Source organism: Monodelphis domestica, chromosome 2 (genome assembly GCF_027887165.1).
Source record: "Monodelphis domestica isolate mMonDom1 chromosome 2, mMonDom1.pri, whole genome shotgun sequence".
Lineage (NCBI taxonomy): Eukaryota > Metazoa > Chordata > Mammalia > Didelphimorphia > Didelphidae > Monodelphis > Monodelphis domestica.
The window spans coordinates 266,399,564-266,425,895 of NC_077228.1; the positions used below are offsets into that span (position 1 = coordinate 266,399,564).

General features: G+C 42.6%; 2 protein-coding genes across 3 annotated transcripts; both read right to left on the bottom strand.

The window, feature by feature from the left end:
* Positions 1–4,831: 4,831 nt before the first annotated feature.
* On the bottom strand, positions 4,832–14,352 carry POU5F1 (POU class 5 homeobox 1). The gene is made up of 5 exons (XM_056814842.1): positions 13,908–14,352; positions 8,281–8,401; positions 7,809–7,939; positions 6,800–6,961; positions 4,832–5,373 (listed from the first exon to the last, which is right to left on the bottom strand). The coding sequence occupies exons 1-5, from the start codon at positions 14,265–14,267 to the stop codon at positions 5,113–5,115; spliced, it is 1,035 nt and encodes a 344-aa protein (XP_056670820.1). The 5' UTR covers positions 14,268–14,352; the 3' UTR covers positions 4,832–5,112.
* A 2,871-nt stretch (positions 14,353–17,223) lies between these two features.
* Positions 17,224–24,422, bottom strand: LOC100024727 (zinc-alpha-2-glycoprotein-like). Of its 2 annotated transcripts, XM_056817867.1 has the most exons (9): positions 24,212–24,422; positions 23,397–23,650; positions 20,561–20,852; positions 19,434–19,712; positions 19,216–19,335; positions 18,812–18,847; positions 18,376–18,408; positions 18,176–18,197; positions 17,224–18,019 (listed from the first exon to the last, which is right to left on the bottom strand). In XM_056817867.1, exons 1-7 carry the CDS (start codon positions 24,312–24,314, stop codon positions 18,377–18,379), a joined length of 1,116 nt encoding a protein of 371 aa, XP_056673845.1. In that variant the 5' UTR covers positions 24,315–24,422; the 3' UTR covers positions 17,224–18,019; positions 18,176–18,197; position 18,376. The 2 variants fall into 2 exon arrangements, with proteins under 2 accessions (XP_056673845.1, XP_056673846.1); XM_056817868.1 differs by lacking the exon at positions 19,216–19,335 and having other exon boundaries at positions 24,212–24,411.
* Positions 24,423–26,332: the final 1,910 nt, after the last annotated feature.

Consider the following 26,332-nt stretch of genomic DNA (forward strand, 5'->3'; position numbering starts at 1 on the left):
CTATCCTGGTTCTTATTCCTCCCCAAAAGTTTTTTTTTTTAATTTTAGTTACATGTAAGAACATTTTTTGACTTTTTTTTGACATTTTGGAATGTAGATTTCCTTTCTCTACCCTTCCTACCCCAGGTGGTGAATAGTCTGATGTTATACTCACTTTCATGTAATACATATTTTCATGTTGCATGTCTTGATAGAAGATCCTTGTCACACATTCAATAGAAATCTCATGTAGGAAATATAGAGGAAGATGGCAGGCTTACTCCAACAGTCCCTCCTTTCACTGTGGAGAGTATTCTCATCATAAGTCCATTGTGGTTATTTTGGAGACTTGCTTTGCTGATGATAGTTTAGTCCTTCAGTTGATTGTATATGTTACTGTATACATGGCTCTCATGGTTCTGCTCACTTCCCTTTGCATTAATTCTTGTCTTTCCAGATCTTCCTGAACTCATCCTATTCATCATTCTTTATGGTACAATAGTATTCCATTACAACCATATACAACTTGTTCATTCATTCATTCCCCAAGTGATGGACAACTCCTCAGTTTCAGGCAATTCTTTGCCACTACAAAATATGCTAAAAATATTTTGGTGCAGGTAAATCTTTTCCCTTATCGCTGATCTTTGGGGTACAGACTCAGTAGTGGCATTGCTCCCACCATATTTTTTTTTCCTTTTCTTGATCACAATTTTTAAGTTGGGTATTTCTCAAAATTCTGTCTTCGGTATTCTTCACAACCTAAACCTCATTTACTCCAACCCTGTACTTCAAATACCAGCTATAAACATCCAAATCAGCCTCTCTAATCCTTCCCCTACCTATATTTCCAGTGGTTTGAATACTTAATGTCTTCATAACATCTCAAACACTTCATTAAAAAATTAAACTTTAGTCTTTTCCTTCCAAACATTTTGAATTCATCCAATAATAAGCAATGATAGTGGAAAGTGTTAGATTTAGAGGCAAAAGACTTGAGTTCAAACCCCTTGCTACCTGTATGACCCTGAGCAAAATTATAGACTAGTAATAGCAGATAACATGACTGGATTTTAGCTAGACCTTTGATGGTGGATAGAATATTGGTCTTGCAATCCAAGACTTTGTCCTCTAATCCTCTGACAAATACATTAAGTAACTTCACATCTCTAATACTTAAGGCTACTAATTCTAGGAGCAGAGTTGCTAATCTATGGAGGGAGTTTCTACACAGGGAGTTCATTCCACCAAATCACAGGTATGCAGGGCCCTCCCCCTTCCCGTTATCATAGAATCTTACAGATTTAGATGGAAGGATGTGCTATAGATGACTGAAAGCCCCGGTTAAATTTTTGTTCACACCTCAAAAATCTAACATCAAGATTTGCTTCATTTTATTGTTTTGATTGTGTAAACTTAAGTGATGAAGAAAATGTGATATAGATTAAATTTTAAAATGTCTCCTGTAATCTTTTTTCACCCCCAAGTTAAACATTTACATTTAAAGTCAGGTGTTAAAACAACTTACATACCACTGGTTGGAAGAAAATTTAGAAAGCACTGAATCCAAACTTCCTTTTAAAGATAAGAAAGCTAAAGCTTTGAAAGAGGGTAAATGATTTGCCGAGTCTAAGGTCTTCTATCCTCTTGTAGATAATCGATTAACAAGCATTTATTATTGGTCAGCTACTGTGCTAAGCTAAGGTTTTAAGACATAAATGAAACAAGTCCCTATCCTCAAGAAGCTTGTAATCTATTTGGGGAGACAATACGTACCCCTAATTTATTTTAAAACTCTAATGGATCTACAATCCTGTCAATCTGGGAATTCTCTCTCCAACAATGCCTATCATAACTCATCTCAGACTGCCCATCCTGTGACCCTTATCCATGCCCTCCCTCAAGTCCTTCACAAGGTGTCCACTCAATGTTTGGTGGCCTTCTTCAATTTCTCCTGTTATCTTTTAAGGGTACCAAAGTATTGACTATCCACTAGTTGTCCTTTGTCCTAGCCATGTGAACAGTCCATCTTCTCTTCCCATCATACAGTTCTTTGATGAAGTTCTTTACTTGAATTCTTTGGATTTCCTCTTTGGTTGTATTTCAGCCTGTTCTCACCCAATACATGCCTCTTTGTTGCCTTCTGGTGATATTAATTTTTAATGGCAAAACATTGATATTAGAAAGATCGGTCTTTATGAGCACTGTAATCTAGAGAAGATATTCATGCTCTAGCCTCTTGGTCTTTTCTGTGTGGATGGTCCAAGACAGATTTTTGAGTTACTATTGATCCTCAATTAAGCTCAGAATATTCCCCATTGAGGTTTGATGCATTTATGATGCCACTTGCCAATAGCTTCATCTAGAAGACCTCAGCATCCAGAGAATTCAATTTGAGTCTGGGCTGAACTTTCTCCCATCACGATGACAAATATTTAGAAAACTTTTTTTCCTGTGCATTTTGTGCATAGCTTGCTTACTTAGAATTAGGGCCTTTTGAAATATCTTGATACCATGAAAGATACCTTACTATCAAAGGATCTTTAAAGTGGTGTTTTGAGTTTGGAGGGGTTTTTTGCTTTACTGTATCAAACTTTTTTGTAACCAAAGAGTAAGCATAAAGTATTCTCGTATTCTCTTTTTCAGTTGTCAAATGATAAAAGGTGCAATATTGCTTGCAGAACCCTACTTATGTTTACTTTCCCCTCATTAAGGATGGCCCCTGATTCACCTGCAGATGGCCCTCAAAAGTTATTTTGTATAGTTTTATAGAACTGGCTATGCAAATGCAATTTTTTTCCCATGCCTCCAATCCATTCTTTAGTGCTGTCTCTCCTTTATAAGCACAACTGGTACTATTATGTTCAATATGTGATTCCACTATCCTTTAATAGAAATGTTAAATACCAATCTTTCATTTTTCTTCTTGTCCTTCCGTTTTTTACAAAATACATATAAAAAACAAAAAATAAGGTTAATCATAAGGTAGCACAGTGGCTAGAGTCCTGGGCTTGGAGTCTGGAAGACATTAATTCAAATCCAGCCTCTGGTACTTCATCCTGAGCAAGTCACTTAACCCTAATTGCCTACTCCTTACTGCTTGGAGGCGTTTTTAAGAAAAAAAGGCAAGGGGAGAAAGTGCCTCATAGGCTTGCAAAAATGGACAGAAACATCCTGTGTGAGAGTACAAGGAAGTCTTTCTGGCAGGACCAGCAGGAAGATTTAAAGCTAAAAACAGATTATAAATTGGCTTTCAACCTAGTTAAGTTTGTGTCTAAGCCAGACTTGTACTTTGGTGGGTATGTTACCTAGAATTAAGATAGTCCTTGTGTACCAAGGATTGCTAAGTAAAAAAATGAGAGATTGTACCAAATGTCTGCAAATCCCTTCCAGATCTACATCTATGATCTTTTAATGCTACTGATAGCAGCCATGGGAGTGAAGAAAAGGGGCTGTGTGGAGGAGATATTGTAGAGGTAGATTTGATAACCCTTAGCAATTGATTGATCATATGACAGCGAGGTGGATTGAACTCCCAAGATCTAAATACCTAGAGATTGGAATTCTAACATTAAGTGCTTAAGAAAAATTTCATCTTGACAAGCTCAGGTCAGAAGGAGGGCTAGACAACTCTTATGGGAAAAGATCTGCAAAGCATATGAACAATTATATGAAAACTGCAGGAAAAAAGCTACCATACAATCCCAGGAATAGCTAAAAAGCACTTTACAAATTATTGTCTCATTGGATTCTCATGACAACCTTGGAATTAAGATCTGTTGTTAGCCCCACTTTAAAGATGAAGAAACTGAGCCAAACTGTTTAAGTGACTTACCCAGGATCACCCAACTAGTGTCTGAGGCCAGATTTGAACTGCAAGTCTTCCTGAATTCAGGCTTTATGCTACATGAACAAGTAGATAATTTCCAGGAGAGGGGTCTTGTTTAGTTTGTGGTGCTCCATCGTCTAAGGACCAAAAGGATTAAGTACATATATGGAAATGTCATGTAACACAGGCAGCTTACGGGTATATGGCGTTAAGTCAGGATGACCCCAGAGTTTAAATTCTACTTCAAAACCAGGACAAGTCAAATTAACTTCTCTGCACCTTGGTTTCTTCTCTCTAATATGGAATAATAGCAACCAGCACAATGGATAGAGCCAGTCTTGGAGCACAGAGGACCTGGGCTCGAATATGACTTTTAGACACCACCTAGCTATGACCCTGGGCAAATCACTTTATCCCAGATGCCTAGCTCTTGCTGCTCTTCTGTCTTAAAACTGGTATGACACCCAGCTGTGTGACCCTGGGCAAGTCACTTGACCCCCAATTGCCTAGCCCTTACCACTCTTCTGCCTTGGAGCCAATACACAGTATTGACTCCAAGATGGAAGGTAAGGGTTATTAAAAAAAAAAACTGATATGACAGAAGGTAGGGGGCAGCTGAGTAACTCAGTGGATTGAGAGCCAGACCTAGAGACAGGAGGTCCTAGGTTCAAATCTGACCTCAAGACACTTCCCAGCTGTGTGACCCTGGGCAAGTCACTTGACTCCCATTGCCTAGCCCTTACCACTCTTCTGCCTTGGAACCAATACACAGTATTGATTCCAAGATGGAAGGTGAGGGTTTAAAAAAATAGAATAACAAAGGTGGAAGGCATAGGTTTTAAATTATAATAGCAACTACCTTACATGGCTGTTGTGAGACTCAAAAGAAAACAAATCACAAAGCTTTTTGCAGACTATAAAGTGCTATGCAGCAAATGTTATTAGCTTTATATGGTGAAGCAATGGGGGATTATAAATTTAGAGAAGACTCAGGGGAGACCCAAGGCAGGTTTTTAAATATTTGAAGGGCTTTCACATCCGATTAGACTTGCTTCAGATTACTTTATTTAAGAGTTGGGCAATGAAAGAGATGCAGAACAAACAAGCAACAAACTTCCCAACTTCCCTCCCACCTATTCCCCTCCAAAAAAAAAAAAGTTTATTAATCTCTGAAATACTGATCTCAACTTTCCCTATTCCCAACTGCTCCCAGGATATAGGGAGAGCTCAATCCACCAACTCCCAGACCTTCCTCATCTCTCTATTTCTCTCATCTCCTCTGCCCAAGGATGGGCGGTAGCCCTTCAGCTTGAATGCATAGTAGAGCCCAGAGGGGTAACAGGGACAGGGGAGAAGGCATCCCCCTCTGTGAAGGGGGCCGGGGAATAAAGAGTGGTGAAATGAGGGCCCCCATAACTGGGATGACTGAAGGGAGGACCTGGCACTAGGGGAAAAGGCACAGGTCCCCCAGGGAAAGAGCCAGCTGCCTCAAAATCCTCCCGGGGTGAGTTGCCGTTGCTCCGTTTGCCCTTCTGACGCCGGTTACAGAACCAAACCCGGACAACCTAGGAACAGAAAGGAAACATATGGGTAAGGGAGAAAAAGAAGAGATGCTTGGGGTAAAGACAATGAGTTTGAAGTTAACCGGAGATATGAAATACCTAGAGGACATTGGTCAGGATTGTGGGTGACCCCATTTCACTTCTTTCTTCAGTGAAAGGATCTTGAAAAATGGTTCAGGCTTAAGACAGGTCAGCGATTATAAAACTGGGTATTTGTTAGGAGGACAGGAAAAATGCTGAACAGGAGGCAGCTAGGTAGAACAATAGAGCACCTGGCTTGGAGTCTGGAGGGTCCAGTTTCAAATCAAGACACTTCCCAGCTACGTGACCCCAGGCCCCTCACTCAACCCCAATGGCCCAGCCCTTGCTGCTCTTCTCTTAGAATTGAAATTAAGATACAAAATAAGGATTTGGAAAAAAAAATAAATACTAAAGAGGAAAGAAGGTATATAAACATTACAGAACGGGGTATAGAACCCCCAATCCCCATCCAAAGATTTTTGGTTCTCAATATGCCCTACCTCAAAGGAACTCATTCATTTAAACTATCTTCAGTTCTTCAACTATTGCCTCATAGGCCTTTTCCATTTGGATGTTCTGGGTCTCTCCTATTACCTCAAATCCATCATGTTATCTGGTCATCATCTCATTTGTTGTCATTCTTTGCATCCTCTGGACCTCCCTATTCATGTCACTAGAATTATCATAATGTGTAAAACCCAGTGGAATTGCACTTCAGCTTTGGGAGGGGGATAAAGGGAAGGGAGGGAAAGAACATGAATCATGGAACCATGAAAAAAATTTCTTAGCTCAACAAATAAACAAATAGTAAAATAAAATAAAGAATTATCATGATGGTAGTCTCAGATTCAAGAGTCATCTTATACTTAACTTTCTTCTATATCCTAAAGTGCTGAACAATCCTTCCTTCCTTCCTTCCTTTTTTAAACCCTTACCTTCTGTCTTAGAATCAATACTGTGTATTCTGATTGACAGGCTTTGTAGAGTATCTGTAGATTCACTAAGAATGATAGCTGGCAATGATGAGAGGCCAGGGCGGAAAGGTTCAGAAAGTTAGAAATGAGGAGAAAAAATGTCAAAGAATCAGAAGATTGTTTATATGGGTATAAGATATGGGGGGGGGGGGGGGGGGGGGCATTTTATTTTTAAATTTTATTTAAGAATGGGGTTTTGGTTTTAAAAGATTACTTTATTATAAAAATGAATAATATGGAAATAGTTATTTAGTAATAAATTTATAACCCAATGAAATTGCTTGTTGGCTCTGGAAGTGGGAGAGGAAGGGCATGAATCATTTAACCATGGAGAAATACGAGAGAATCAATGAAGAAAGAATGGAAAGAAGAGTCCAAAAGAGGTCAAGAAAGGGGTAGGGTATCTCCAGGTTCTCAAGGAAAGGAGCACTCACATCTTTCTCAAGACCCAGCTCCTCGGCAATATTGCTGATCTGCTGAAGTGTGGGCTTCGGGCACTGGAGAAACATGGTCTCCAAGTTTCCCCGAACTCCGTTCTCAATGCTTGTACGCTTCCTCTTTCTGGCTTGTTGAAGAACTGTCTCAGCCTTACACAGCTGAGGTAAAACGAAATGGACAAACAACAATAATAATTTTTTTAAAAAGACAACACGGACTGGGTTCTCCTTTCTGGTGGAAGGATAAATGTTGATAGGAACTATTGAACTCCTACCATGGGTAGTAAAAGCAGTAATAATTTATATTTACTATTAGTAATAGAAGTTCACATTGAGATAGCACTTCTATTATTCTCATTTTATGGATAAGATGAGTCTCAAAGGCTCATGTCAACAAATAGGAAACCTAGTCCAAATTACCAAGGTGGTAAACTGGGTATGGAATGGTGGGGGGAAAAAAAGTCAAGGAAACTGGCATAATCTAAAAGTATGTGGATATAGTAAAAGAAATGGTAAGAAGACAGGGTTCAGGAGACATAGGTTCAAATTCTTTTTTTTTTTAAACCCTTACCTTTCATCTTGGAATCAATACTCTGTATTGGTTCCAAGGCAGAAGAGGGCTAGGCAATGGGGGTCAAATGACTTGCCCAGGTTACACATCTGGGAAGTGTCTGAAGTCAAATTTGAACCCAGGACCTCCTGTCTCTAAGCCTGATTCTCAATTCACTGAGCCACCCAGTTGTCCCCTCCCCATAGGTTCGAATTCTTGTTAGGAGACTTACTACAATGTCTGTGAGCAAAGTCTCTGAGTCTTATTTTTCTTGACCCTAAAATGAGGATAATATTGATATTACCCATTTCACTTGCTTTGTAAAGGAAAGAGTTTTGTAAACCTTAAAGTACTACATTAATGTGTTAAAAGAGAAATGGTCCACTACTCCTCTCAGGTCTACTCCACCTCCTCCACCATCCCCCCACCACCCCATCCCTCATTTCTGTCCCATACCTCCTGAAGGTGGTCGTTGTCATCAGCTGCTTCCAGCCATTTCTGGAGTAGAGGTCTTAGCTTGCACATGTTCTTGAAGCTGAGTTGTAGTGCCTCAAATCGACAGATGGTGGTCTGGCTAAAAACCTTGCCTAGAGTTTGGGGGAGGGATAAATTGGTGCTGGGGAAAACACTACAATCCTCGGTCCCCTATATTCTAGTCCAGAGACTCTAGTATCCAACCTCCCCCACTTCTACCCTCTCTCTAGACCCCAACTCTTCATTTCCTCCCATTTGTCTGTCTAGTCTCTTCATTCTTTTCAGAGCATTAGGGAGGAGGCCCACAATCCTACAACTTCCCTCCTTTAGGACCACCCAGAATCTAGCACCCCCCACCTAGAGTAGGGATGGATCCAGCAAATTCTGTCCCTGGCTACAAATGAGGCAGTGGAGAAAGCAGCCCTCTAGGTGAAATGTATAGAAAAGGACCCACCAAAGAGAGCACCCAAGGTGATGCCCACATCAGCCTGGGTATAACCCAGAGTGATCCTCTTCCGCTTTAGTTCCTTGGCAAATTGCTCCAGCTCCTCCGGGGAAGGGTTCTCTTGTGGCTGCTGTGAAAGGTTGAACAGCGAATTTCAGAAGAACAGAAACATCTAAGCAAGTGGGAGGCAACACTCATATCAGATTGGAAACTGGTGAGGGAGACCCTCTTTTCCATACCATTATCCTCAGAACATGAGTGAATGAACCATTCCCATCCCCCCTCTCTAAACCCTAATAAAACAAATCTCTTAACAATTTCTGTCTTTATCTTTAATTACCTAAATGCAATCATTCAACACTTATTAAATATCTACTATATAAAAAGTAGAAATGTAGTTAATCAGAGTGCCAGGCTTAGAGGCAGAAGACAGAAGTTCAAATCCAGCCTCTGCCACTTATTGGCTATGTGGTTCCTGGGCAAATCATGTAACTCTGTTTGTCTCCCCCCCCCCACAAAAAAGGAAGGGGGTGGGGAGACCTACTTAGTGGATAGATCCAGACCTGAAGATAAAAGATACTGGATTCAAATCTAGCCTTAGAAACTTCTTAGCTCTGTAACCCTAGACAAGGCACTTAACTCCAATTGCCTAGTCCATACCACTCTTCTACCATGGAACCAATACCTAGTATCAATTCTAAAATAAAAGTTTTTTTTTTAATTTAATTGAGACAATTTAAAATAATTTTCCATGTTTACAAGACTCATGTTCCTTCCCTCCTCTCCCCCCATCCCCCCACCCCATATATGAGGCACAACTCCACTGGGTTTAACATGTGCCATCCATTTTTTTAAAATGGGCCACTAGAGTGCAGAGAATAAGAGCACTGGGCTTGGAATCAGGAAGATTCATCTTCATAAATTCAAATCCAGCCTCAAACACTTACTAGCTGGTGTGACCCTGGGAAAGTCATTCATAACTATGTTTGCCTCAGTTCTTCATCAAAAAACACCTCGGCTAGCATCTAATCTGTCACCAAAACCTATATATTCACTCATTTAACATTTTATTTTAAATTTATTAATACTATATTATCACAATTTATTAATACAATTTATTAATACTATGTATTATTGGAAACAGAAAGCTGACTAATACATGATCTCTGTCCCTAAGAAAGACAGCCTGCTTGTTATCAACCAAATACAAATAACTATAATTCAAAGCTGAATTTAAGTGCTATGATAGTACTAAGTCCTTGAAAATTCAGAGGATGTTGGGTTCTTCCAACCTCCCAGCTTGATTATAGGGAAGAAAATCAGAGAAAGGCTCATAGGCAGAGCACTGGCCCCTTTTGAACCCTAGTAGCTTTAGGACTGGGAGGGGAACTTGGGAGATCATCTAGTCCAATCCCTTCTCATTTTGCAGACAAATGACAAGGGCCCAGAGGAATAAGGTGACCAAAGGCTGAGTGAAATCTCACCCAGGCCCTCTGATGTCAGATCCCAGCATGCTCTCTACTGTCCCAGGCTGCATTCAACATGAAAAAAAACGGGGAAGAGAAAATTCCAGACAGAAGGAAAAAAAGGTTCAAACCAACCATGGAAGTGGGAAAGAATAGGAAATGTTTAAGAATGGTAAATAGTTCCATTTGGATGGAAGGGAGTAAGTGTGAGGTAAGACGGGAATGGCAGGTTAGAGCCAGATGCACTGGAGGGGAGCAGGGGAAATTCCTTGAAGGAGTCTGGAGGTGAGAAGACTAGGCAAGTCTATGTCATCAGACCACAAGAAAGCTAAGGGCCTCTACTTGGGGCCCTGGTAGCAGAAACTGAGAGAATGGTAGTACTATTAACACAACTTGGGAAGTTGGAGGTAGAAAGAAGGGAGGGCAGCTAAGTGGCACGGTGGATACAGTGCCAGGCCTGGACTCAGATTCATCTTGGACACTATCTGTTTGACCCTGGGAAAAGTCATTTAATCTGGAAAAGAAAATGACAAACCACTCCATTACCTTTGCCAAGAAAACCACAAATGGGGTCACACAAAGCAGCAGGCATTGACAGGAACATCAAAGAAAAGATAGGCTCAGTTTTGACATGTAGCAATTCAAAGTGCCATAGGGACCATGGGAGAAAAAATGTCCCATATGGCAATTAGACTTGAAAGCAAAGTTGAAATGAGGACAGGGTTGGAGATGTAGGTTTTTGGAGTCCCCAAATGAGAGCTGAAAACCTGGGAGTAGATGGTGCACAGACAATATGCCATTCTATTTCAGAATATAAAGGAACAGAAAGAATATCTGTGATCAATCATATAGTTCGATAAGGACATGATTAGTGTTTTGATGTCAAAGAATCGCTCTACTGCAGATATGAATAACATGGAAATAGGTTTTGAACAATGATACATGTATAACCCAGTGGAACTACTTGTCAACTTGGAAAAATATTCTAAATATAAAAAAAGGAAAAGAAAATTTCCTGTTTTTCTTTGGGGGGGAGGGGGAGAATATTTGAGGCAGACAGAGGTTAAATAATTTGCCCAGTCACACAGTGAATGTCTGCTCTTCCTGAATTCAAGCCAGGCACTCCACTGCTGCCACCTAGCTGACAGGTGTGTTCAATTCAACAAGTATTTATTAAGACACTATGGGGATCCAAAGGCAAAAATGCTCATTAAGAATGAGGAGAAGGGGAAGCAGCTAGGTGGGGCTCAGTAGATAGAACCAGGACTAGAGATAGGAGATTCTAGGTTCTTATTTGGCCCCAGACACTTCCTAGCTGTTTTACCCTGGGTAAATCACTTAAACTCCAATAGCCTAGTCCTTGCCACTCTTCTACTTTGGAACTAATACTTAGTATTGATTCTAAGACAGAAGGTTAGAGTTTTTTTTTTTTAAAGAATGAGGAGAAAAGTTCATTTTGTTGGGTATCCAAGAAGTTACTGATGACCTTGACGATTCTTATTTCAGTAGAATGACCAGAAGACATTTAGAATTGGGGTGGAAGGGCCAGCATACAATGTGATGGGGAAGACTTACTTCCTCTACTTTGTAACCATTTTGAGGAATCTGACAATGAATGGCCATTTTTAAGCCTTGTTTATAGGCTACAAGAGGTCTGACAACTTTGTAGGTAGAAAGGAAAAAACTAGTGGAAAGGTAAAGATTGAAAATGCCAGAGGCAATGATCCTGGAATCATAAGATAGTGATCAAGTTTGATAAGGTTTGTGTGGGGTATCAGTCCTGAGAAAGAGTATCTCCCCTTCCTTGTCCTCTACGACAGGAAGGAGAGATGAGTATTGACAAATTTTGACCTGAGAAAAAAGGACTATGATGCAAACTTTTCAGCCAAGTTGCAATATTCTTACTGGATTCCCTTGTTCTTCCAAGTCTTCATCCCATTAATAATCCATCCTGCAATGCTGAGACCAAACTAATTTTCCTAAAATAGTATCCTCATCCTTACTCCTCTACATATATATTTATATAGACTGCCTTTCTGTATATTACACCCAATGTAACATTTGTGGGCATTTAAGATCCCCCACAACCCTACTGTCTATCCAATAACATTTCCCACCACTCCAATATACCATCTCTCTTCATACACATCACATTAACTTTTCCTTTTGACAGCCTGCTCCAACAAGGATGCCTCAAACTTTTCCCCTCTCTACCACTATCCCTCCCCCTTCCCCAACTTTGGCAAACAACTCTAACCTAAAAATCCTCTAGAGCTTCCTTCTCTCTCCTCCCCCACAAAAGTCGGTTAATATATATATACGGTTAATATAATTGTTCTATTGTTTTAAATGACTAGACTTGGTCTCTCCAACTAAATGGCAAGTTTCTTGAGAACAGGGACCGTGTCTTTTGCATTCTGACCAGTCTCCCTCCCAGCCTGATTCTACCACCCAACTGAGCACCTTCAATTCTTCCCCAGACTAATATAGCTACTTCATCTGAAAGTCAGTTCATCCTTTACAGTTCCTGTCAAAATAATTCGCCTAATGATCGACTTTCATTAAGTTACCCAAAATCCTCAAGAGACTCCCCTACAGGCTATTCACTAAAACAGTCATTCCTTATCCTGGCAATCAAGGATCCCCACAACCTAGCTCTGGCCTGCAGCCTCTTTTCTCCCTCCCCCCTTCACATTCCAGCCAAATTGAAATACTTTGGGTTGTTTCTTCCATGTCCTTAATCACACTATCCCCCATTCTCTGCAATCAATTCACCCAAACTTCTCTGCCTTCAAACTTCCCTTCTTTCAAGGTCTAACTAGTCCTTAACAAAGTTCTACCTTCTCAAGTAGGCAGGTCCCATTCCTTTTAAAAATTCCTCAAACAAGGGGCAAGTAGGTGGCAGATGGGAGGTCCTGAGTTCAAATATGGCCTCAGATAACTTCCTAGCTATGTGATCATGGTGAAGTCATTTAACCCCTATGGCCTGGCACTGTAAAAGGCACTCTTCTGCCTTGGAACCAATATGCAGTATTGATTCTAAGATGGAAGATATTCTTTGCAACACTTTGAATTTCCCCTTAATTTATTTTTTTATTTCTTATCCATCCTGGCTTCACCTACTAATGAAGGTGAAGCTTCTTGAAGGCAAATATTGTGCTTTATTTCATCCTTGTATTCCCAATGCCTACCTTAGTAGGACCTCATAAATGTTTTTCCAACATTTACAGCTTAAAGATGAGAGGAACTCATAGTTGGTGATGCTATAAATGCTTGAATGGTATATTTCATTCAATCCTGAATAGAAAGTCACCTTATTTCTTTCAAAACCTCAATTCTACAGAGAAGGAAACTGATAACCCAAAGTTAGGCAATTTGCAAAATCACAGGTGATGGTGATGGTGGTAGAGGCAGGGACTCCAAAAATCCCAGGCCAGTTTTCCATCTAGAAACAAAAGTCCTCTGCAACCACTCAACTGCTTTTTAATGTTCGGTGGCAAGCTCTCCCTCCCAACAGATAGTATCCACACCATCCGCAGAGATCTGGGTTCTCCACCCAAAATAAAGATACCGCACAATCCCACCCACCATTTCCAGGGAACAATATCTCAGGAGAATGAGTTCTCTATCTACTTGACCAGATAAAATGGTTAACCCTGGGGCCACAAACTGGGTTACACCACCACCCAACCCAGTCTCCGGGTCTGCAAGAGGGAAGGGGGTTGTGGGGCTAGAGGGGAAGGGCACAGGGTTTGATAGCATAAGAACACGCCACAATTCTTTGGGTACAAACTAAAAAGGGCTACAAAACATCCAGATGCACCCGGAAGGTGGGAGAATACTTAATCCAGGCTACCTCCAGCAATCCAACACTTATTCTTCCTTTCTCCCCGCCTCTAGCTTCAGGCGTCTAGCCCCAGTGACTCTTAAGACCTAGAAATCCTTTTCTGTCTAGCCATTTCCCAACGTAGTACTTTTCTTGACCCTTACGTCCATGCCCTGAGCTCTTTTCCTATGTTCCTGGAGGTGATGGGGTCCTTTCTGGCCCTTTGAGGTCAGGTGTCCCCGCGCTCCTCCTGTCCATCTCTCACCTGAAAAGCTAACCTCCTGAGCCCTCCCGTCCCCCTTCAGGGATCTCTGCGTTCTACCTTTCCTTACTACCAGTCTCACCTCGTCTCCGCTCTCCGCCGGCTCAATCTTGGTGACTCGCGGAGTGGCTCGGGGTTCTGGGGAGCTGCCCTCGGAAGGGCTCTCTACCCCGGGTCCTGTATCGCCGTCGGGGACTGCGATCTCTTGAGCAGGTTGAGCCATCACTCCCACATTGGGCTGAGGCTCACAGTAGACACCCCCTCCCCAAATATCATACATGGGGTGGTACGGGGCCATCCCCCACCCGTCGGGCCCCGGCCCTGTTCCAGCCCCACCAGGTGGGCCTTGAAAGCCCGGCCAGTTCCACGTCGGTTCTGAACCCCCGGCCCCGCCACCGCCGGGGGGTGGCGAGAAATATTCAGGAGCCAGGTGTCCGGCCATGCGGAGGTAGATAACCCCCAACCAGGGGTTTTAAGGACTGAGAGCAAAGGGGACAATTCGACCCCTCCCTCCACAATCCCACCCAGCCCGGCCTTGACCTCTAGCCCCGCCCCTGCCCCGCCCCCAGTGGGGGGAGGGGGAGAAACTGAGGCAGGAGTGGAGTCTGAAGTTAAGCGGGACTTCAGATTAATTCCTACTCATTCATCATTCATTCATTTGGGTCTCCCCAATATTTTCTTCGCTTTTCTCTTCATCTCGACCCAGTGTTTCCTCTGAATATCCTGCCACCACCCCGCCCCTCCCTTCCCAGCCTCACACACTTGTTTCTCTTTTTTAAGAGATGTATTCAAACACCCAGACTTCGTTTCCTCTGTAACCCCATCCTTCATTCAGGAACCCAGGTATCTGTCCCTGGCCTTACTCTCTCCCTCTCAGGCACGCAGGAGCAGGTATCTTCTAGTTACTTAAAAGAATTAAATGTCTGCCTACTCCCCAGTCATGTGACTGTCTCCCCCAAATGTCACCTTTCCTCAAGTACCCTAGATACCCCTCGATTCCTCTCACCCCTAATCCTCTACTCAGGGACCGAAGATGGGCGTCAGCTTGCTCTGGGGCTCAGACAACCTCACCCAGTTCCCCTCTAGGTACCCAAGCTCCGTCCAGTCTACTTTACCCCCGCAGAGACCCAAATGTCTGACACCCCACCCCAGTTCCGCCTTCTTTACCTTCCCAGTCCAAATATCCAGCCCCAGGCTGCGGGGGAGGAGGGGGCGAATCTCCGGAGTCAGGTTCAAAGAGGTGGCTGGGGAAGAGGGGGAAGGGAGGACAATGGTTTTGGCTGGACAATCCTGATCCCCTGAGGCGGCAGCTCTAACCCTAAACAAGTGCTCAGCCCTTCAATGAGCCCTGATGGCTCCCCTGGGGCCAGCTTCCTGCCCCCCAGCTTCCACCACCCCCACACACCCAGAATCTCCCTCCAGGATACAGACACAATTGTCCAGCTCTCCCCCTCTTCGGAGGCCTTGTTCCAACACCTTGTCCCTACCCCAAGTTGTCTGCCTTTTATGGTTCCTTTTCCCCTTTTTCGCCATCTCTTCCATTTCAGTCAAGAGTCCTTCTCCCCGGGCTTTAGTATACTTTCTCCACCTTAGTTGCAGGCTAGGTTAGTTTAGGATTCATCTACTTAGGCGACAAGCAGATTTGGGGTTTTTCACTTCTCAGGACTGGTCAGGTAGGAAAGAAATTCAAGGACCAGGGATACAGGATGCTTTCATCTATGCATACCAGATTCCCCTTTCATGAAATTTCATCCAAGGTACTTGTGCTTTGGAGGTGACCAGTCTTTGCTGAAGGGTCAGCTCAAAAGGAAAAGCTGAGATTTTTGGTCACTGAAAAGTATTCCCTCAGCCCCCAAAATTCCACATATAGAATCCACACTTAAAATGCAATTTCTTTGGCACAAGCCTAGGTTAACTCCCCAAAGAGAGCTCACATATTATTAAGCCATTATGGGTCATTTACACTTTTGTGCGAATGAGTTCTGGGCCTTGAAGGGGAAAAAATGGTTGGGGGAACCACAAATTGTCAAGTTGAGGGCAATAAACTTCAAATTTTCAAGTAAAATACTTGAAATAAAATAAAAAACAAAATCACCTGTCACAGACAATAAATTCATTATTTTCCTGGAGAAGGACCTGCCTCTTTTCCACCAAAGCATTGTATTGTCAGACTCCAGACTGTATCTTGGCTCTTATATCAGCTTCTCCCTAGGTGTTGGGAATCCATGAATCTCCAGGCTGCTTGTTTATTTGTGTCTCCCCAGTGTCTGTCTGGGGTTACAGGTCTGCCTAGGGAAACTTTTCTTGCCTAGAGGGTATCAGTCTCCTGTCGGTGTCTTCTGTGTCTCCCTAGTTGTTCCTGGGTACTTGCAAACGTCTCCCTTCATGGTGTATAGGATCATGAATATCTCTGGATGTGGGCCAACTGAGTCTCTGACTTTTATTTCCCTGGCTGGCAGCCCCACTTTTCTCTAGTATTTGTATACAGATACCTGGCTGTCACCTCCATCACACTCATCCATACCTGCGTAAGATTTATCCCTAAATCTTATCTACTCTCTGGATGAGTCTTAGGATATAATATGCCTTTGGAGGTTACTGGAGGAATTATGAAGTTGAAGCCATAGTTACCTCGCTTTTCCCCTCTCCTAAATTTGGCAGAAAAGAGATACTGAAAGAATCCTAGCAGGGGAAGGAGTTGGGGCCCCTCCCTAGCCATCCTCACCCCCTTTCCCCCACAGCCATCTAAACCCCTTTGTCATGCATCAATCCTGCAGTCTGCAGATCAGTCTTCCACTGGAAGGAAAGGGGAGGGGGGAGCTCCCCTGGGGTGAGGAGATCAGGTCTCAATCAAGGCCCAAACCTTCATGACAGAGTATTTAACTGCCTATCCCCAAAAGTTCACAATAATTGATTACAGAACTTTGATAGGACTTGGATGGAATCTTAGAATTCATCTAAGCCACTTTTTACCAGTAAAAAATTAGATTGGGGTGGGAATAGGGGGAACCTGTGTGCCATGACTTCAAGGCTAGCAGGCTGGGGTTCTTTGCCCTATACCACATGAACTCACAGGAATATTATGTATGCTAAAATCACTTTACACCTAGCTGCATTTGAGCCTCACAAAAAGTTTCTCTGGCAGAAAGAGCAAGCAGTATTAGCCTCAGAATAGAGACAAGGATCCTGAAGCACAGGGAGGTTAATTGGCTGATCCAGTTAATAAGCCACTAGGTAGGTAGGACTCCAGATATCACATTCTCTGCCCATGATGGACATATTTGCCTATCTGCATCTATATCCAGCCCACCCCCATTTTCTGATGTCCCCAAAAGCCACCTCTCCCCATTCACCCCACAAACCCATTTCAATTTGTGCCTTAATTAAAATTTATCTTAACTAAATGATTATTTTTATGGTTATGGTTAATTTACAAAATGGTGATTAAAAATCACAATACTGTATTTGGAGAAGGGAACATGGGTACCAATATTAAAGGAGGGCTAGAAATAATTTTATGTGCTCCATTACAGTTTATACATGTCAAAATCTTAAAGGAAAGACTCCCTCTCCAAAAAAAGTTGAGTGGACCCCTCATCCACCCTATAGGGAAGATGTCACGTCATGTTAGGAGAATTTAACAAAGGGCATGGACAGTGGTCCAAAAGGATGAGTTGTGATCCAAATTTTTGAAGTCCTCATATTGAGAGAAAAGGAAGAGTCATCCAAGTCCCTGGTCTGTTGAAGGGGTATGAAGGGAATATAGTAGTACTCCCAAGAAACATTTGCCTGAGTAATCTGTAGTACCAGAAATCCCTTCACATATAGTTAACCTGAGGTTTAAAGGCAACCCCCTAGTTCTAGGAGATTCTTCTTGATGGGAGTTCTGGATCTTTGAGGTGTTGGGACATGGGAAGATTTTAGTCCATAACAGTCAGAATCCTTGTTCTCTTGTTCCTCTGTTCCAAAGGAAGTTGAAAAGGCAAGTCAAACAATCTCAGAAATCCTTACTGCCAGATTCTATTAAAGTGCAAAGTCAGAACATCTCAACACAAATGAAGAAAAAAGTCAACAAAGTGAAGGCTTGGGAGGGAGCAGCAGAGAGATTCAGCTTGCCGATTCTAGGGAGAGGATACTCCTCCATCAGTCTTTGGAGTAAATCTTTCTGGAAGAAGCTGATTCACGTTCACAAATCTGGCAAGGAATGGAAAGGGGTAAACACTAATTTTGGGGAAAATGCCTAGGTGGGTATACCCTTTGTCCTCCAATCTCATCAATTCCTCAAAGGAGATGGGAAGGACAAGACCAACTGGACAAAGGACCAGGGTGGGAAATCTTGGTTCTACTGACCTTTGAGCTTCTATCAGTATGTCTGAAGGCAAGAGAAAGGAAGAAACTAAGGTCAGCCACTATCTATTAGAAAGAACTCCTTAGAACCTCCCCACACCTCCCCATATCAGATTTATTCCCCAGGACTTAATCTCCCTCCCCAGCAGCATATATACTTTAACCCACAAAGGTTCCCTTCCCCCCCCCCCCTATCATTTTACCTCAAAAGGAAGAATGGCCTCTCCGATTATTGTCTAGGGGTCAGAGAGAAAAGATGAGATGAGACATAAGATATTGCTGGGTAAAAAAAAAAAACTAAAAGAAGTCAAGGAAATGCAAACAGAATCATCTCTCTCCTCCACCCCCTTTTTCTTCTCTCTTAATGAGCTCTCAGGCTTCCCCCATTTAAAAAAAAAAAAGTAGCTCCAATGTAGACAGTGCTTTGGAAAGCATTTTACATAAATTATCTCATTTAACCAAAGATTATAATAGAAGAGACAAGAGGTCAGGACTCAGGATCCTATCCCAATTCTTAACAATTCTTGAGCAACAATTCACTTTACATCTTGGCTTTGGGTTCTTCTCGTTCTTGATTGGAGATCTCCTCTAGCTCTGCTTCCCTCGGTGATTTTCTCCTTTTCCCTACTTCTCACTCACCTGACATAGACAAATATTGGTCGTCTTCTTCTTCCCCTTCGATGGAAGGCAATAGGAAGAAAGGGAAAGATAAGGAATAAGTTGGGACCAAAGACATAAAATAACGTGGAGCTTTAGAACCATCGTCTCTGTTACCCATTCCCAAACCCAGATATCTCCTTCTCTGGGGACCTGGCAGGACCACTCCTGATATTAGTTATTAAAGACTCCTCCTCCTGACCAAAGGTAGCTGTTGCTTCTTAGCAGGGGAGGAGGAAAAATGGGCAGGGGCAGTCTAGACAGAATCATTAGTGAGAAAAAAATCTGATGAAGGGTGACAGAAACCCAGGTCAAAGATTGATAAATGGCAAGCAGAGTCCCTCACCCACCACCCACTCCTCAAACATTCTCCTTAGTTCTAAAACCTGTTCTTTTCCTTTTCCATCTCCTCCAGATAAAGACACTTGTAGTTCCCACAAAGACCAGTGCAGAGGCTAGGCATCCCGAAAGGATCCAGATTGGAGGGAGTTTTGGTGGAGGTGGCTCTGAAAGGGAACAGGGGTTTGATGGGCATTAATCCTTCTCCCACTACAGCCGAGCTTCCATGATTTTTCTTTTTTCTACCCTTCCATCTGTTTCTCACCCCAGATTCCAGTGAAAGTTCCATTTAGTGCCTGGTGTTCCACAAGACAAGCATATCTGGATTCTTCTTCAGAGGGTACTTCAACATTCACATAACTCTGATAGGTCCCATCCCCTTGTGGTCGGACAGATTGAGACTCCTGGGTTCCTTTGATCATTGGTTTTCCATCCTGAAGCCATGTCAGACTGATGTCTGGAGGGTAGAAACTGAATGCTTTGCATTTTAGGGTTGACTTCTTACTGAAGGTCCCATGGTGAGTGACACGCACTGATGGAGGAACTGGGGTGGGGGAAAGAAGGCCAGGATTTGTGTCTCTTAGCATGGGGGAATCTTTGCCAACAAGTACTTAATAAATTAACTATACTAGAAAGGGGGAATTTTAGCTTAGACATCAGATTCTCAATCCCTTGCCCTCTGATCTTCTAAACCCTAAAGTCCAAAGTGGGGTCTGGACTCCTAAACAGATAGCTCTTTTGGAAGTAATGGATCCATCAGTTACCACCTTGAACTGAACTCTCCCAGAGTCAAAAGCTTCTAAATCCAAAAGAACAAGGATGGGGGAATAAATAAAAAAGAGACATGACCTCTACTCTCTTAAATGAGAGCTCCTAGTTTAATGAAAGAGACAGTCTTCACTCTTAAGAGAGTCATCAAAAAAGGTAGATAAGGGGGCACACAGGTGGCTCAGTAGATGGAGAACCCTGGAGATGGGAGATTCTGGGTTCAAATCAGATCTCAGACACTTCTTAGCTGTGACCATGAGCAAGTCAATTAACCCCCATTGCCTAGCCCTTACTACTCTTCTGCCTTAGAACCAAAACACATATAGTATTGGTTCTAAGACAGAAGGCTAAGAGTTGGTTTATTTTTTTTAATGGTAGATAAGACCAAAATACAAGAGAAAAAGAAAACCAATATGAATAAAACTTCCTATAAAAATAATATGTAAGAATGGGGCTGAGAAGTCTGGTAAAGAAGATGGCAGAAACATTTCCTTACAAGCTGAGTTTTGACCTTCAAGCTGGGTGGGTTTTTTTGTTTGTTTTGTGAGATGATTAGAGCTCTGAAAAGGTAGATAGCAAAGAATTGCTGTAGATTCTTAGCCTCTAGACCCCAATTCTGAGTACCTGTTTTCTGTAATGTCAACACCCCAGCTTCAAGGTATTTCCTAAGAGGGTGGAGACAAGTCCGCACAAGGAAGTCTTGTTCTAGGTTTGCTCTTCGCTGGTACTTCCTGATCTCTTCTTGTCTCTTTGACTCAGTTTCAGTTAGGTTGAGCATCTCTAAGTCCAAGATGAGTTCCTGACCATCATAGCCATACCTCCAGAAACCAGGATTGCTCTGGTTTCCCTGGAACTCACACATAGCCAGGGCCTGCAAAGTGTGGGACCCTGGAGCTTCCCCATTCCAAACCTTTTCCTGTTAAAACAGAAAACAAGTTTAGGGAATAAACTAGCCCCGCCCCCCATGCCATCTCCACTATCATTTCCCCAGGATTATTTTGGCTACACTTCAGGATAGAACTTTTGTGCACTGGGGGTAAAGGTAGGTATATTTTTAAATGTTGGTATATTTCATAGGATTAGAAAAAAATGAAAGAATTATTAACATGAGTTTCTGTGAAAAAAAAAGGGCTTTCAATGGGAACAGCTAGGTAACTCAGTGGATTGAGGATGAGGTCCTAGGTTCAAATTTAACCTCAGACACTTCCAGTGTGACCCTGGGCAAGTCATTTAACCCCCACTGCTTACCCCTTAACACTTTTCTGCCTTGGAACCAAGACATAATGCTAATTCTAAAATGAAAGGTTTTTTTCTAAGCCTTTCATTAAAAACAATTTTTTTAATAAATCAACAATGCAGCTTGACAGCTATAATAGGATGAGTTAAATTAAGAACTTTCCCAGTGCTCAGTCCAGGAAAGGTGAAAGCCCTGCTGTAATCTCTTCCTTTTCAGACCACATCTGAGGCATTATTGTCAATTTGAGATACTAAAATGACTTAACCACTCTGGGCCTCAACTTCCTTATCTGTATCTGTAAAATTTGGATTAGACAAGCCCTAATGTCCTGTGATAGGCCAAGGGTGTAGATATTAGAAACCATTCGGAAAGACAGTCAGCTGAATGAAGACTGGTGGGTATTTAGCCAAAAGAAGACAAGGCAGAGAGGAATGTGGTGTTTAAAGTGCTATCACGAGAGGGATTGCTTAACCACCAACATTCCCCACCCACCTCCCAGTACAGAGGAAAGGGTGAAAATTGCAAAGAGGGCAATTTCAGCTGCAAGGAAAATGTTTTTTAACACTTACCTTTTTGTTTTAGTATCAATTCTAAAATAGAACTGAAGCTTGGGGCTAGGTAATCTGGATTAAGTGACTTGCCCAGGGTCACACCATTTAGAAGTGCCTGATGTCAAACCCCCCCCCCCCCTTTCTTCACATGGCCTGGAATTCTATCCATTGTGCTATCTGGTTACCAAGGGGAAACTCAATAATCATAAAAAAACTGCCTTCCCAGATATGGAGCTTCTTAAACTGGAAATCCTCATTCAAGATCAACATGTCTACTAGTCAGAAATAAAATAGAAGGGATAATTTTTCATATGTGTTATGAAGTTCAATTGTGAGATTCTGTATTTATTTTATCAGAAGAAGCTGTTAAGGTCCGGGATTTCACCCACCACCATGGAAGTCCACGAACAATGCAAACTGGCAGAGAAAGGCCATTTATTGAACTGATACTCGCATCAGTAGGAACCTCTATCATCAGAGTTCTATCATCAGAGTTGCTTCTGACAGGCTGGGCTTTTTATACTTTTCTGTAGGCACCTTATCTACTATATACCATCCTTGGAATTTTGCCTGCATGTATGGCTCTTATCTGCTTCCTACTATTCTTGGAACTTTGACAATTCTATATTATTGGGGTCTTCCTGGCCTGTTGTTTGACATTTATTGGGGTCCTCCTGGCCTTTATCTGGTACCTACTGCAGCTGGCAGTTTGGCATATTTATGGTTCTGGCAAGTTTCTCAAGGCTGACCAGCTCATTAGGCCTTCCTGCTAGAATTTGGTATATTTATGGTTCTGACAGGTCAGCTTGTTAGGCCCTCAAGTTTGGCCAAAGCCTAAAGGGAATGTGTGTGGGTGTTTTATATGTGTATATGTAAGGGGGGGGGATGACATTAAGCCCCCTTTGCAGATAAACTATATAATATATTAATGGAGTTCAGAGTTGATAAGTTTTAGGTTTAGTTTTATATTTAGAGCCAGAAAGGGAGTTTTTAAGATATTAGATTTTTAATGCCAGAAGGCACTACAGGTGCTAATTAGTCCTAGATCAACATTCTAAGTTCCAGAGGTCACCTAGTTCAGCCTCTGATTTTACAGATGAAGAAATCTGGGCACAGACTCTGAAGTGACACCAAGATAGCAGAGTAGAGATTTGAATTTTGCTCTGATTCTAGAGCCTTTTTATTCAAGGTCAATACAAGCAGTAAATAGCCAAGTGGGAATTTGAATTTAGCTCTCTGCTTCTTTTTCACTCTCTACTGTGCCAATGAGGTTAAAGTAATGAAAGGGAGAAATGCTGGAAGGAACCCAGGCATTGCCATCCCCCCCAACCTCACCCTTTTTTAAAATTTGCAAATGAACTTTATCAATTTTATTTATAATATTTTTCCATGGTTACATGATTTATTATCTGCGGGCCCTCCCTTCTACTCCCCCTCTCCCAAAATCGACAAGCAGTTCCACTGGACTACATCAAAACCTATTTCTATGTTATTCACATTTGCAATAGTGATCCTATAATATCAAAACCCTAATCACATCCCTATCACACACTAATGAGATCGATCATATATTTTTCTAATGCATTTCTGGTTCCACAGTTCTTTCTCTGGATGTGGAACCCTTTTCATTTTTGGGAAAACCTCTACCGGTTACCAACCCTCCACAGCTCACCGTCTCTTTGGTTCCCATCATACTTTTCAGGTCGATAACGAGGCGTTGGGCCACGGTCTTCAAGCTTCTAATCAGTCTCTCCCAAGACCGGGGCCCTTGCACCTGGGACCAGGGGGCTCGGGGTTCTGCTCTTTGGCCCTGCCGGCAGCACCACACAAAGGGCTGGCCATCCAAGTAGCCCAAGACCGTGTAAGAGCTTTGGCCCTGGCTGGGCTGAGATACGATAGCGAAGTCATACCGCAGATAGTGGGATGCTGAGGGAGAAACATTCAGGTCAGATGTGGCCTTGGGCTAGAGGGGATTCGTGCCCTAGGGCCCAGAACCAGGGGACGGAGTATCTGGAAGGGAAATCTGGGCTCAGAGTTCCTCTCCAAACCATCCACGGTGAGCAGGTGTATATATATGAGGCTAACGTTGAAACGTTGAAAATGTGGGATAAAATCTTGACCTTAAACTTGTCCTATTTTACAGGGGGCCAGATTTGCGGGCAAAATACGCCGGACTGTTTCAAAGGAAACTAGAGCTCTTCCGGTTCTCGGAACTCAATCCAGCCCCAGGGGCGGAGCCAGACAATTAAGGGAACGAGGCTTGGGGGTGGGGTGAGGAAGAGGATCGCCCTTCCGGGCGAAGGAGGGCCCCAGGCTCTCTGAGGGTGGAGTCTCGGAGAAAAATCAGGAGTCAGAGAATCTCAATTCGGAATTGGGGGATGGGGCGGTGCAGTCCGGACTGACCCGGTCTCAGCTCCCCGGGCTGAGAACGCCTCTACCCCACTCCGAAGGCCCCGGCGGGTACATCTCCAGCGCGCCTGCACTCACATGTCCCAGCGGCCGCGGTCTGCGCCGGCTGCAGTAGCTGCAACAGTAACAACAACCCCAGCTGGGCGGCGGCCAGAGGCCGAGGGACCCTTATGACTCCCATCTCTACTAGACCTCGGGACCACGCAAAAGTCAGTGCCCTGGGGTCAGGGGAGCGGGAGGCCCCGGGAGGGCTTCGAGCTTCCCCCGGCTCTGATCCCGCCTTCCGGAACTTCTCATTGGACTTCAGCTACCCAGCCCAGGGGCGGCACCCCTTCCCAACCTTCTTAGTCCTCCATCCTTACCTCTGGGGGTCAAGACTAACACCCACGCTCGAAGGTACCGAAGTGTAGCGTGCAGTGCACTGACACACCCGGGGATTTAAACTTCCTCTAGGAAAAGCTGCACCCAGACAGTTTTTAAAATCATGTTGTGGAGTCTGGGTGGATTAATGTTGCTGGATGCATAACCCCTTATTACCCACCCCTAGAAATGCAACCGAGGCCTAGCTAATGCTTCCTGCTGCCTAAAACTGGGTTTGAGATTTGCTCCAGGTCTGTAATTAATTTGGTGTAGGAAGCGTCCCAGCGAGGACACTTTATCAATGGAGATTGACTTTAGCCACTATTTAGCGACTTACTGGGCCAGAGTTTCCAGGATTGCTTAATTAATCTAATTAATTATTAATAAACTAGCCATTTATATTAGTAATTAATCCATATAAGTATTAATATTTAATAAAGTTAGCTATTATTTAATGATTAAGAGATTACGTGACTGCCCCAGGAAAAGGAACTTGAAGGCTGGAGTCTATACATTCTTAGCTCACATATTGGTGACAATAGAGAGTACTTGCCACCTGATATAGATAGCTATGTTACAACAATAAAAGTCATGAGGTAAAGCCACTGCTCTTAACCATTTTTTTAGTCAGAAGAGTACAAATGTTTACAACTTTAAGAAAAATCAATAAGCAACTGATGATTCTTTCAACAAACATTAAGTGTCAATGGTCAGATATGACATGTTTCCTATTGTCATGGAACTCAACATTTAGATGGAGGATGGGGACAGATAAGTATAATAAACATTATATAATAATTGCTAGTGCTACATGAGGTCTAAGATGAAAGGTCATTAAATATTTGTTTCACAAAAAACTTTAACACAGGTTTCTTTGCAATAAAAAGATTCCTCCTTTATTTAAAAAAAAAAAAACCTGCTTCTACAGGAGGTGGCTTAAGTGAATGATATTTTAGTTGGAAGTTGTTGGGCTATCCTTTTTCTTTTCTTTTAGTTAAAACCGCTTGCCTTCCATCTTAGAATCAATCCTGTATATTGGTTCCAAGGCAGAAGCCCTAGTAGATAGGCAGAAGGGGTCAAGTGACTTACCCAGGTCACTCTGCCTTTAAGCCAGGCTCTGAATCTACTGAGCCACCCAGCTAGTTTCTAACTGTGGAACCTTAAAGGTTATCTAGTCAAACTTCCCCAACTCCACATATTTGAATCTTGAGTACAGAACAAGATATCTTTACTATATTATTTTTTAACTTTTCTGAAGAGGTAGAGACCTGATGTCAGTCAAGGACCTCTAACTTGCAAGAATCTGAACTGACCACTGGGAAATACAAATACAAGCAAAAAGGAAATCAGAAGGATGGAGTTAGAATCCTGGCTCTTTTCTCATAAATAAAATCAGTAAATTGCACCAGATCATCTCTGTGATCTCTTCCAACCTAATTTTACTGTGGTCTATACTTTTTCTTCTAGATTTAAATTTGTGGTCTTCTAAACCCAACCTGAAACAAAAGGCATGCAGATGCTGAGCCAACTCTATCTCAGGTTCTTCCACATCCCAACCTAATCTTTGTGGGGAGGGAGGGAGGAAAAAAGAGGTGAGGGTGTTTTTCCCCATTAGCCTCTTTCTCCAGGGGCCACTTCCCAAAGTATTTCCAGTCCCCACTCTCTTTTGGTCAAACAATTGGCATGGGCATGGTACCCCAAAACTCAGGCAAACTGTAAGCAGTGAAATTCCTTTGCTACCTTCTGCCCTAACCTAAAACATCTGATAACTCCTATAAGAACCTGAGAGAATTATTATCCTTTAGATTTGAGATGGACATAGAGATGCACCTCCAGGCT